Source organism: Giraffa tippelskirchi, chromosome 1, assembly GCF_054371585.1.
Source record: "Giraffa tippelskirchi isolate mGirTip1 chromosome 1, T2T-mGirTip1v1.2.pri, whole genome shotgun sequence".
NCBI classification, from domain to species: domain Eukaryota; kingdom Metazoa; phylum Chordata; class Mammalia; order Artiodactyla; family Giraffidae; genus Giraffa; species Giraffa tippelskirchi.
Window position 1 is genome coordinate 197121693 of NC_137275.1, and position 13435 is coordinate 197135127.

At 44.2% G+C, this 13435-nt stretch overlaps 1 protein-coding gene across 16 annotated transcripts in view; it reads left to right on the top strand.

Annotated features, from left to right (window-relative positions):
* The window catches only part of DAPK1 (death associated protein kinase 1), a 217711-nt gene that overhangs the window by 136742 nt on the left and 67534 nt on the right, over positions 1-13435 (top strand). For all 16 annotated transcript variants that reach the window (XR_014062818.1, XM_081522267.1, XM_081522339.1 and 13 more), the window contains one exon: positions 12483-12621. Coding sequence is in view for 14 of the 16 variants with exons in the window: in XM_081522267.1 (XP_081378393.1) it covers positions 12483-12621 (139 nt within the window). In the remaining 2 variants the exon portion in view is untranslated. The remainder of the gene's footprint in view (positions 1-12482; positions 12622-13435) is intronic.

The following is a 13435-nucleotide window of genomic DNA, read 5'->3' on the forward strand; positions in this document are numbered from 1 at the left end:
AATTTTAAGCATTATTTTACTAGCGTGTGAGATGAGTGCAATTGTACGGTAGTTTGAGCATTCTTTGGCATTGCCTTTCTTTGGAATTGGAATGAAAACTGACCTTTTCCAGTCCTGTGGCCACAGCTGAGTTTTCCATATTTGCTGGCATATTGAATGCAGCACTTTCACAGCATCATCTTTTAGGATTTGAAAGAGCTCAACTGGAACTCCATCACCTCCACTAGCTTTGTTCGTAGTGATGCTTTCTAAGGCCCACTTGACTTCACATTCCAGGATGTCTGGCTCTAGGTGAGTGATCACACCATCGTGATTGTCTGGGTCATGAAGAATTTTTTTGTACAATACTTATGTGTATTCTTGCCACCTCTTCTTAATATCTTCAGCTTCTGTTAAATCCCTACCATTTCTGTCCTTTATCGAGCCCATCTTTGCATGAAATGTTCCCTTGGTATCTCTAATTTTCTTGAAGAGATCTCTAGTCTTTCCCATTCTGTTGTTTTCCTCTATTTCTTTGCATTGATCGCTGAGGAAGGCTTTCTTATCTCTCCTTGCTATTCTTTCAAACTCGGCATTCAAATGGGTATATCTTTCCTTTTCTCCTTTGCTTTTCACTTCCCGTCTTTTCACAGCTATTTGTACGGCCTCTTCAGACAGCCATTTTGCTTTTTTACATTTCTTTTTCTTGGGGATGGTCTTGATTCCTGTCTCCTGTACAATGTCACGAACCTCCATTCATAGTTCATCAGGTATTCTGTCTATCAGATCTAGTCCTTTAAATCTATTTCTCACTTCTACTGTATAGTCATAAGGGATTTGATTTAGGTCATACCTGAATGGTCTAGTGGTTTTCTCCACTTTCTTCAATTTCAGTCTGAATTTGGCAGTAAGGAGTTCATGATCTGATCCACAGTCAGCTCCTGGTCTTGTTTTTGCTGACTGTATAGAGCTTCTCCATCTTTGGCTGCAAAGAATATAATCAGTCTGATTTCAATGTTGACCATCTGGTGATGTCCACGTGGAGAGTCTTCTCTTGTGTTGTTGGAAGAGGGTGTTTGCTATGACTAGTGCGTTCTCTTGGCAAAACTCTATTAGCCTTTGCCCTGCTTCATTCTGTACCCCAAGGCCATATTTGCCTGTTATTCCAGGTGTTTCTTTACTTCCTACTTTTGCATTCCAGTCCCCTATAATGAAAAGGACATCTTTTTGGGTGTTAGTTCTAGAAGGTCTTGTAGGTCTTCATAGAACTGTTCAACTTCAGCTTCTTCAGCATTACTGGTCTGGGCATAGACTTGAATTACCATGATATTTAATGGTTTGCCTTGAAAATGAACAGAGATCATTCTGTCGTTTTTGAGGTTGCATCCAAGTACTGCAATTGGGACTCTTTTGTTGACTATGATGGCTACTCCATTTCTTCTAAGGGATTCCTGACCACACTAGTAGATATAATGGTTATCTGAGTTAAATTCACCCATTCCAGTCCATCTGAGTTCACTGATTCCTAGAATGTCGATGTTCACTCTTGCCATCTCCTGTTTGACCACTTCCAATTTGCCCTGATTCATGGACCTAACATTCCAGATTCCTATGCAATATTGCTGTTTACAGCATCGAATCTTACTTCTATCACCAGTCCCATTCACAACTAGCTGTTGTTTTTGCTTTGGCTCCATCCCTTCATTCTTTCTGGAGTTATTTCTCCACTGATCTCCAGTAGCATATTGGGCACCTACCAACCTGGGGAGTTCATCTTTCAGTGTCCTATCTTTTTGCCTTTTCATACTATTCATGGGGTTCTCAGGGCAAAAATGCTGAAGTGGTTTGCCATTCCCTTCTCCAGTGGACCACATTCTGTCAGACATCTCCACCATGACCCATCCATCTTGGGTGGCCCCACACGGCATGGCATAGTTTCATTGAGTTAGATCAAATTGGCTAGTTGTCCGTGACTGTAGTTTCAGCCTGTCTGCCCCCTGATTCCCTCTCTCAGTGCCCACCGTATTACCTGAGTTTCTCTTACCTTGGACGCGGGGTCTCTTCACAGTCAGGCGTCGGGGCAGCGGCCAAGAGGAGCTACCCTGGGCCGGAGGTATGCAATAAACACTGGTAACGTTACATTATTGAGTACTGACTGTTTCCCTGGGCACAGCTGCCCTTCCCAGCATCATGGGAGAAGATTGTACCTTTTATCAGTAGCCTTGGAAAAAGACTAGATTTCAAAATTCAATGTAGAGTTTCTATTGAATGCTTATGGCTTTTGCACCATCATGAAGCTAGAAAATCATAAATTGAATTGGCCTGATCTGTACTTTTGGGGAAGGGGAGGGACAGAGAAGACCAGGACTGGGGAGAAGGGGAGAGAGATAGAAGGAACTTTAGTGTTATACATGGATGTTTTAATTTTCCTTAGGGCGAGTATATTCATGTATTTCTTGTATAATATTTTCAAGAGACCAAATTAAAGTTCAGTCCTCTCTGCATGGAAGGGTATCTGTGCCACATCTACCAGGTTGGCCAACAGGGGCATACTTGGGAAGGGGCGTGTGAGAATGGTGATCACTTTGGCCCATGAGCCTGAACTTCCCTTGAGGACTCTTTTACCTCCACCAAGGTCTCAGTGTTCCTTAACACTTTTGCCTAACCAAGAAAAGGCTGTTGTCCTTAACTTCCTGTTGCTCAGTTGAGACTGGCCAGGAACGAGGGAACTGGAGCCATACTGGATGGATGGTATTGGGCTGGAGTTGGCTTCTGCCCACCCTGCCTACCTTCCCCTCAAGGCTCTCATCCCAGTGCCCTGGGCAGCTCTCCAGACTAGATTCCTCTGTGTACAGACCCAAGGAAAGTGAGCCAAGGCTCCCTTCCACTTTACCTATTTCATGTCTGGAAACCCACCTCTTCCCCAGATTAGGGGCCCCAGGAGTGTCCCCCCATTTCAGGGAAACTCTTAGGTTTAACTGCAGGCGAGTGTGTGGTATCATTCTACTGTTAGCATGAGAGCTGCATGAGAAGCCCACACCTTACAATGGCATTTTGACAAGAGATACTCAGAGAGTAGCTTCGAGGGTTTCCTCACCCAGACGCCTATGGCCTAGAGTAGCGAAGGCCCAGGACAGCTGCATGGAACACTGGTACACTGACCACGTGGCCAACATGCTTATCCTACGTCATTATCCCCATGCATCCCCAGAGGTAATAATAAGTGTTGTTCCTATTCTACAAACAGATGAACTGCGCCTCAGAAAGTAACTTGCCCCATCTGAGGTCACAGAGTCCAGACTGAAACCCTGCCTCCAATGCTTTTTTTTAACTTGAGCCATATTCTTTCTTCCTTCAGGGATTTCATTCTAGAAACATTCAGAAGTCTTCCTGTTTTTGGCACAACCACCCCGGGTGAAATGAAAGATCATTTCCCCCATGAGTTTTGAGTGCTAGGCATTCTTTTCCATGAGAATCCCCAGAACTCCTTTTAAGTTCTACTTGAATTGAAGTAAAAACAGAGAACTTATTTGCAGATATGGCTTACATTTTGGATGCAGAAGGCAGGACTAATTCAAGAGGAGGCGTGGAGGTTGGGAACTCCTTTGATATTATTTATGTGATTTGAGGCAACAGTCTATAATCAAAGAATGGTGTTGTCAAACCCCTAATCTCCCTTGACCTTAAATTTACACTTGCTTCACAGATGCAAAAAGGAAGGTATTGTACCACATCTTTCCTTTGGGTTCTCCAGCTTCAGTTTTGCATTCCCCAAAGACCTCAGTTACCCAGGGAATTTAAATTAGAGAGTGAGAGGTGAGAATGTGAAAACCCTTCAGGACTTCCCCTAGATTAGCGAGAAAGAGCCTTCAACACTTGGTAATGACCATGGAGCATCGCTTTTTAATTTGGAGGTTATTTTGAGGCAGAACTGAGAAACGGTTGGGTACTTCCCCTCACACGTTCACAACACAGTCCACTGGGAGAGTTGGGTTTCAAAGAAGCATCTCAGGGTCTTGGGGAAATTACTTCAGGATGGGATCAAGTATGTATTTTTCTCCAACATTTTCTGACTTGAATTTAAAAGTTTTTTATAATAGTGCATGAATGAACCCCTCTTTCATAGGAGAATCTGAAAGCAAGACTAACAAAAAATACCAGCGGATTCTACTTACCCTCCCTTTCTGTTGCATCCTCTCCTTTCCCTGAGTTGCTTTAGCCATCCCATAGTATTTTGTTGCAGCTCTGTGAGCAGTTACTACCTGTTATGGTTTGAATTGTGCCCCCTGCAAAAAAAAAAAGATAATGGTGAAGCTCTAATCCCTAGTACCTCATAATGTGACCTTATTTGAAAATAGGGCCTTAGCAGATGGTTAAAATGAGGCTGCTGTGGTGGGCTCTAATCCATCTGACCCATGTCCTTATATAAAGGGGAAAATTTAGGCATAAACACAGATACGCAGAGAGGGAAGATGATGTGAAGACACAGAGAGAAAGGCCATGTGCAAGCATAAGGTTTGAGTGACGCATCCACAGCCAAGGAAAGCCCAGGGTTTCCTTTTAGGCAAACTTCTGAAAACTAGGAAGACGCAAGGAAGATTCCCTTACAGGCTTCAGAGGGAGCAAGGCACTGCTGACACCTTGATTTCCAGCTTCCAGAATTGTGAGACCATAAATTTCTGTTGTTTGAAGCCATCCAGTTTGTTTATGTAGCCCTAGTAAACTAATACAGCTGCCTATACCTGCTGCTGCTGCTGCTAAGTCGCTTCAGTCCTAGCCCTTATCAAATATCCATGTAGGATAACTAAGAGTGAGGATTCCTATTCGTCTCTCTCATAGTTAATGTGACATTATATTTTCCAAAGATGGCTGCAACTTCCTCCCCTGTCCTCCATGTCCGTCTGGACCCTTGAAATCCCCCCATCAAGAGATGAATTCTAAATCTCCTCCCCTTGAATCTGGACAGGCTCTGACTCCCTTTTGATGCTCTGTGACTTCTGAGGCAGCTTCCACCCTGTTTCTAGAACACTTGCCTTGGAGCCCTAAACCGCCATGTAAATAGTTCACTTGTCTTGAGTCTGCCGTCCCGTGAGGAAGCCCAAACTACCCCAAATGGAGAGACCACACAGAGACACAAGACTAAGTGGAGAGAGACGCCCAGACAGTCCCAGATGTTCTGGTACCCCTGTAATTTCAGTTTCAGCCACTGATTGCACCCACATGTCAGACCCTGAGCCAGAGCTACTGCCTAGCCCAGCCCTTCCTAGATTTCTGATCCATAGAAACCTTAAGAGATAACAAAATAATAGCTGTGTTTAAAGCCACTAAGTGCAGGGAGATTTGTAACACAGCAGTAGATGACCGGAACAGTTAATGTACTTTGTGCTTTACATTGGTTGCTTTCCTTTAATTTTTTAAAAAAAATTTAATTGAAGGATAATTGCTTTATAATTACCCTGGTTTCTGCCATACATCAACATGAACCAGCCACAGGTATACATATGTCCCTTCCCTCTTGAGCCCCCTTCCCATCTCCCACCCCATGCTCCTCCTCTAGGTTGTCACAGAGCACTGGGTTGAGCTCCCTGTGTCACACAGCAAAGTCCCACTGGCTATCTGTGTTATATACGGTAATGTATATGTTTCTATACAATATCAATTTGTCCTACCCACTCCTTCCCACACTGTGTCCACAAGTCTGTTCTCTATGTCTGCATCTCCATTGGCACCCTGCAAATAGGTTCATCAGTACCATCGTTCGAGTTTAATTTAAAAAATGGATTGCATTTTTACTTCTGACTAAAGTGATTTATATTTAGAGCAAACAGACTACAACCACAGAATCTCAATGACTTAACCTAATAGTATTTATTTCTTACTCACTCAAAGTCCAGTGTGTATGCTGCAGGTTGAGTGGCTCTCCTGCAAACATTAACTCAGGGATCCATATACTTTCTAACTAATGTCTCTGTTGTTTCTAGTCCTCCTTGGGGTCCTCTGATGGGTCATCTGTGTTCAGGTAGCTAAAGAGAAAGGAGAAAGAGAGTGGAGGATTGCATGAGGTATTTCAGGGGCCAGGATGGAAAGCGGCACACTTCATTCTGGCCCATGTTGCACTGGCTAGAACTAGTCTTCAGCTCAAGGTAGCTGGGAAGTGCAGATTAGCTGTGCAGCCAGGAGGAGAAGGTGAGCATGATGGAAGCAAAGCTCTGCTGCATTCACACATAGATTCATAGACTCTTATATTATCAGAGCTGCAAGGGATGGGAGATAGGCTTCTCCAAGTGTGGTCCACCAGCATCAGAACCCCTGAGGGACTTGTTAAAATGCAGGTTCTGGAGCTCCACCTGCTGAGTCAGAACCTCAGGGACTGGTTCTAGGAAATTGCATTTTTCCAAACCTCCCAATTCTTGTTATGTACAGTAGAGAATCACTTACCAGTTCAACTCTCTCATTGTACAGACAGCCAAGTTGAGGTCCAGAGAAGTGACATGACCTCTATACTTTCCTTCTGTCTACCCACAGCCTGAGGCCACAGCTGGAGTGGGGGCCTGTGTGCTGAGGCCCATCCAGTCCGCTTGCCAGGCCACCTCCCAGGGTTCTGTGTCATAGCCGGCCAGGCCCCCAGTGGTGCGCCCTGGCAGGACCTACTCAGTTCCTGAATGGCCCCCAGTTCAACAACCACACAGACTTGCTCTAAGCCACCGACATGGAAGTCCATTCCGACACTGTAGAATCACGGAGTGTGCCTTGAAAAGTCTTATCAACTTATAGCCAGGAGTCCCCTGCAGTTTAGATTATGACCAAATCTTGTCCAGAAGCAAGTCTTGTTATATCTTGGACAATTCCTAGTAAGAGTCAGGGACCCTGAAGAGTGTTTTACTTTAGAAATTGGAATCCTATAGTAATTTTTCTTAGGTCACTCTGAAGGCCCACCTCATCTTTAAAGCTGGAACATGTCCTGATGACATTCTGATACAGTAGCTTCAGGAAAGGCATCGGTGTTTGATGAAAGTCATGAGGAGGAAAGCGAACCTTCGTATTTTCCAGAGCTCTTGGTGAAAACAGCTGATGGTTATTAACATGCATTTCACACAATTTCTATTATGATGCTATAATTTAAAACACTGACTCAAAGCCCTAATAAAGGAGGTGAAACTCACTTTCTAAATTTACTGTACAGATTGCTCCTCCTCTCTCCATCAATCTTCCTCCTCTGAAGCAAAATGTACAATTTGGAACAAAGAGTGAAAATACTAGGGTTTTGACTGATCTCCTTGTTAACAGTATTCTGCTGTGCAGCAATGGCATTGTAAGCATTTGAGTTCTGGTTCAAAGCATGCATGTGAAAGTTTCTATGTGAAAAAAATCAGGTCACTTTCTATCTTCTGAGTTTAGGGGAACAAGCAGGGGGTAAATTAACAAGGGGTGATTATCATTCTCCCCACCCTTTGCTGGAATCACTTAGTTTCAATTATTTTGATTATTGATTAAAGATTTTGTAAGTGGAGGCCCTTGGCTAAAACATCAGCTTTCCCGTACTGGCATGAGGAGAATGAGGATATAGGGGAGACCTTCAGGGCATCAGGAAGCCAGTGATGGGTCCAGGTGCAGTGAGATGGGGAGTGTCCTAACCCTCCTGATGTCTAGCTAAAAGATTTGGCTCCCAGCACAAGTGATGGTATGGACCTCATTGTGAACAACACAGAATTTGAAAAGAGCCTAAGAGCAGATGGAGAGGCTAAGGGTAGATGGAGAAAATCAAAGATGACCCTTGCTTCCTTTCTCACTGCAGTGCCACTTTGCTGTCTGCTCCCTCACTCCAAGGTTGTTCCCAGTTCTCACTTCTGTGATCAGGAAGCACTGTTAGAGTTAAGTTACTTAGGACATGAAGACTGAATAGGGTATGAGGTGGCCAGCCTTTAGAACGGTAAACCTGATGTCCATTGGCTGCTCAGAGTAAACAGACCAAGTCAAGATGGTGAATGTTCCAGACAGCTATTGCTGTGTAACAAACTACCTCCAAATTTAGCAGGGTGCAAGGTGTATTCCCTGGGAAGCAGACTCTGAACTGGAGTAGAATGTATAGGATGTTCCTGAAGAGCTGCTTTTAGAATTAAGTCTTCCAAAGGAGAGGAAGAAACTGTCTTGCAGCTCAGCCCTGGCTGGCCCAACAGAGTTCTGGGGCCAGAACGACCCTTGAGAGTTGCCCCAAATTGGGCTGGGATGACCTGGCATTTATATCAGGGGTGCACAAACAAGCATGTCTTCCAAATACAGGTGGCCACCTGTTTTTTTGTTGTTCAGTCGCTAAGTCATTTCTTGACTCTTTGCAACCCCATGGACTGCAGCACACCAGGCTCCTCTGTCCTTCACTATCTCCTGGAGTCACTATCTCCTGACTCATGTCCATTGAGTCATTGATGCGATCCAACCATCTCATCCTCTGGCGCCCCCTTCTCCTCCTACCTTCAATCTTTCCCAGCATCACGGTCTTTTCCAGTGAGTCCGCTCTTCATATCAGGTGGCCAAAGTACTGGAACTTCAGCTTCAGTATCCAACCTTACAATGAATATTCATGGTTAATTTCCTTTAATTTTTTGATCTCCTTACTATCCAAGGGATTCTCAGGACTCTTCTCCAGAACCACAATTCAAAAGCATCAATTCTTTGGTGCTCAGTTTTCTTGATAGTCCAACTCTCACATCCATCCATGACTACTGGAAAAACCATAGCTTTGACTATATGGATCTTTGTTGGAAAAGTGATGTTTTTGCTTTTTAATATGCTTTCTAGGTTTGTCATAGCTTTTCATCCAAGGAGCAAGCATCTTTTAATTTTGTGCCTGCAGGTATGGTCTGCAGTGATTTTGGAGCCCAAGAGAACCCCACCGTTTCCACTTTCTCCCCATCTATTTGCTGTGAAGTGATGGGACTGGTGCCATGATCTTAATTTTTTGAATGTTGAGTTTTAAGCCAGCTTTTTTCTTTTTTTCTCTTTTTCTTCAACTCTCCTCTTTCATCTTCATCAAGAGGCTCTTTAGTTCCTCTTTGCTTTCTACCATTAAAGTGGTATCATCTGCATTTCTGAGGTTGTTGACATTTCTCCCAGCAATCTTGACTCCAACTCATGAGTCATCCAGCACAGCATTTCACATTATGTACTCTGCGTGGAAGTTAATAGCCTCCAACTAAAATAAATAAATAAATTTAAAAAAAAAGTTAAATAAGCAGGGTGACAATATACAGCCTTGACATACTCCTTCCCCAATTTTGAACCAATCTGTTGTTCCATGTTCAGTTCTAACTGTTGCTTCTTGACCTGCATACAGGTTTCTCAGGAGACAAGTAAGGGTTTATGTAAATAAAATTTTATTGGAACACAGTTCCACTCTTCATTTCCATATGATCTAAGGCTGCTTTCAGGCTGCTTGGGTAGAGTTGAGTAGTTGTGACAGAATCTGTATTACCCATAAAGGCTAAAACATTTAGTATCTCGCTATTTCTAGAAGTGAGTCGACCTCAGTTTTATGTTCCCACAGTAGCCATTGGCTGTGGGCTTCCAGGGAAAGAACAAGACCTTGCACAGCGGTTCTGCAGCAGAGATGAGCCCTGCTGGGTGAGGGCTTGGGGCTATGCTGCTTCCATTCCCAGTATTGGGGACAGTAGGTCTTTCCTCAAGGGAAATGTGGGCAGAGCTCATGGTGTCCATCATAGCAGATTAAAATGACCATTGCATTTAATGGGTCAGGAATTCTGGAAGGACTCAGATGGACAGTCTAACTTCGAAGATTCCTTCCTTGCTCAATGCTCCTTTGCCTCTTTCTCTCTTTATGAGGCATCTCATCTTCCAAGGTTTCTCCATGCCACAGGGTGGTTTTAGGATCATCACACTTACAGGAGGGATTCAAGAGGCTGGATACGGAAGCCCTGGGCCTATGAAAAAGCACACCAGAGCTGAGGCAGCATCACTCTACTGTGTCTAATTGGTCAAAGCTGTGATGGACCTGCCCAGATTCAAGGGGGTGGAACCAGATGCAAGATCACAGCACAGAGAAGGAGGTGGGAGATGCTGTTACACCATCTTGGGAAAATCCGGAATGCCTCAGTGGACCAGGTCTCAGAGCTGTTTGAACATGTCCCTTCCCTTTGAGCACATCACATTCCCTCTTCCAGAGGAAATGGCACCCCACTCCAGTATTCTTGACTGGAAAATCCTATGGACAGAGGAGCCCGATGGGCTACAGTCCATGGGATCAGAGAGTCAGACACAACTGAGCATGAAGGCAGTGGATTTGAAGGGGGAGAGGGGAGCAGGCAGGAAGGGGCTTTCATGCTGGAGCACAGGTGCATGGACCCTTCCTTTATAATAGTACCAGGCTACTTACTGCGCCTCAGCCTCATGCCAGACCTGCCTGCCGTGGGCTTTATATATATTTATTATCATAAAGCTTCAAAACCCTCCAAGTAGTAAGTCCTATTATTCCCATTTGATGAAAAAAAAGAGGCTCAGTACAAAGGAATAAACTTTTGGCCACAGAATTAAGGTGTGAGTGTGACAGGCTGACTCTGGCCCGTCTCTCCATCCTGCAGCCCGCAGTGTCTACCTAAGGGGTGGCCGTGCAGGCCGGAGAGCAAAGAAGCAAAAGGACCGTAGAGCGACTTTCTCAGCATTAGGTGGTTCACAGTTTCCCATTTTTTCCTCCTTTTTGTTCCCTATAGTTGAAGGAGTCCCTCTCTCTGTTTTGTTGGTTTTAAGAGGAATAAAACAAAAAAGTGAGAAGCAAAGGGCTCCATGAAGTTGAGCAGGGAGCCAGTGTGAGGCCCCATGGCCAAGGGGAGCAAGCCTGGGAGGGTGCAGACGGTGGAGTTATGAAGGGCCACACCAGGCCTCTGCTCCCCATGCAGGGCTCAGGCTCTGTGGCTTGTGGCAGAAATGCCCTCTGGCCCCAGGGGTGGAGGAGTCACTTTGCCCTCCCCTCCAGATAAACATCCTCAGGTTAAATATTAGAGATAAGCCTTGAAACGGGAGGATGTCATTAACACTGGGAAAAATAGTCCTCAGTTTTTAGTGTGCTAAAAATCACACTTGGGGCTTCCCAGGTGGCACTAGTGGTAAAGAACCTGCCTACCAATGCAAGAGATGGAAGAGATGCAGGTTCAATCCTTGGATCCAAAAGATCCCCTGGAGGAGGGCATGGCAACACTCCAGTATTCTTGCCTGGAGAATCCCATGAACAAAGGAGCCTGGAACACTAGGGTCACACAGAGTCAGACACAACTGAAGCAACTTAGCACACGTGCAAGAATCACCTGAGGTGCTTGTTTAGAATGTTGCACTCCGGGTCCCCACTCTTGGAAACTCATGCAGCAGGTTGGAAGTGGCGCCCCAAATCTACATATTTAAAATACCCAAGCCATTCTGCTGCCAGTGGCTCCTGAGCCAGGCTAAGAAAAACATGGTCTTGGAGGGTGAAGGGGCAAAATCTCAAACTTCTTTTGTGAAAGCAGCTTGTTTGTCATTATAGTTTAATCTCACGAGCACCAGTTTTCTTATTCTGGATGTAGATGTGGTAGGTATGTTTATGGAGCTGTCTTGCTGAAAGAAAGATAATGCACACGCAGTTATGTGCATAATTGCAGTTAATTATTGTGTTGTGAACGTATGGTTAAACTCGATAAAGATCAACTTATAAAAACTCTTATTACAAGTTCTCTGTTATTTGCCATTAATCACTACTGTGGATTTTTTAAGGGAGTTTCTTCATTCATCTACTTAATTAAAAAGTTTTGAGTTCTTGCTGTGTGCCTGGCTTTGTGGGAGGAGTGGGGAGAACACACACAGGGGGCCACAGCCAGGGGCTGACCACTGCCTTCCAGGGATTTGCAGTCTGGCCAAGGAGACAGATTGAATAAATGCCCAGCAACCACAGGCATTTCAATTTTGTGTATGTTTGTGATTTTTATAAATGTGAAAGTATTTACATAGATACAAATACAAAGTATACAAACAAACACTGCTTGTCAGGCCATAGGTTGTGATGTGAGGTGTTTTTTTTTTTAATTGACTAACATACAGATTTTGAAGTGTTCAGGTAGTCTCTGACTGGGCTAGGAAGATATATCCTATAAATTCTACACGAAGTTGGATTGCAGGGTTTTTTTTTCAATCAGTGAGTTAAGACTTCACATCTGAATATGTTGAATTAAGATGTCTGAAAGATGCATTGATTTTTTTTTTCCCATCACATTTCTGCTCCTCCCCCATTTGCGAACCTAGTAGGAGAGCAATACCCAGCTGCTTTCAAGCACAAGCATACCTGAATGCAGAATTGTCATCCAACAATGAGAAGCACAGAGAATTCTGATTCCTTGCTTAGCAGTTTCAGCATGTCCTTAATGCTATTTTCTTGCCAGAAATCTGAGCGTGCAAATCGTCTTTGAGAAAACAAATCAATAGGAGACAGAAGCTGTCATCAGTAACCTCTGCTTCCTGGTTTTCAGCGTTGCAGGTGGTGAGCTGTTTGACTTCTTAGCTGAAAAGGAATCTTTGACTGAAGAGGAAGCAACTGAATTTCTCAAACAAATTCTTAATGGTGTTTACTATCTGCACTCCCTTCAGATTGCCCACTTTGATCTTAAGGTACGTTGCTTGGTGTAAACCAGATGAAAGCATATGCATATCACAGCACTTGTTGTTTGGTTGCTGGGAAAAATGGAGGCATCCAAAAGAGATACATGTGGGTTTTTTTCCTAGAGGGGATTAACACATATAGTTATCGGTATAAATCAGCAAGTATATAATGCATGCTTACTACAGCAGTTCCTAACGACTGTGTGGAATAGAGGCTTAGGATTAATCATCACATTCTAGAATTTTCTTGGGGAAGAATTGAGGGCTCTTGCCAGCCAAGTCTTTAAGCAAGGGGGCTGCTGTTGGTTATGGCATATTTTCAGCCTGGAGTAGCCACTGGCTGCTCCATTTCTCCCCGCCTATGGCTACCGTCATATAAGATGGAAGGTATTTTAATCTCTACTCTCTTTCTTGATGCAAAGGCTTCTGGGCTGACTCAGTGTCTCACAATCAATTAAGCCAGACTCTGAGACTGTCTGCTTGGGGTCTTTGTTGACTAGGGGCAAGGCATTATCAGCAATAAAAAGGGGGGGGGGGGGCAGGTCATACTCCCACGCATCACAGAGGTTATGGTCACTTTGGGAGGAGAAGACATCCATATGAGCAACAGAAGTGACAATGTAAGATTCAGGGTACCGTCCAAAACAGTGAGAAGATTATCACCAAGCAGTATGTGGTTGATTGCTAAGTGAATGATTCCTGTCATTGGAGCTAGGATAAGATGTAAGAGAAGGGAAGATTTTTCTCCATACTTACTGTAGCAGAGCTGTCAAGACCACATCTGGATCCCCTAGTACTCACTGGCACACACCCCAAAGACTGC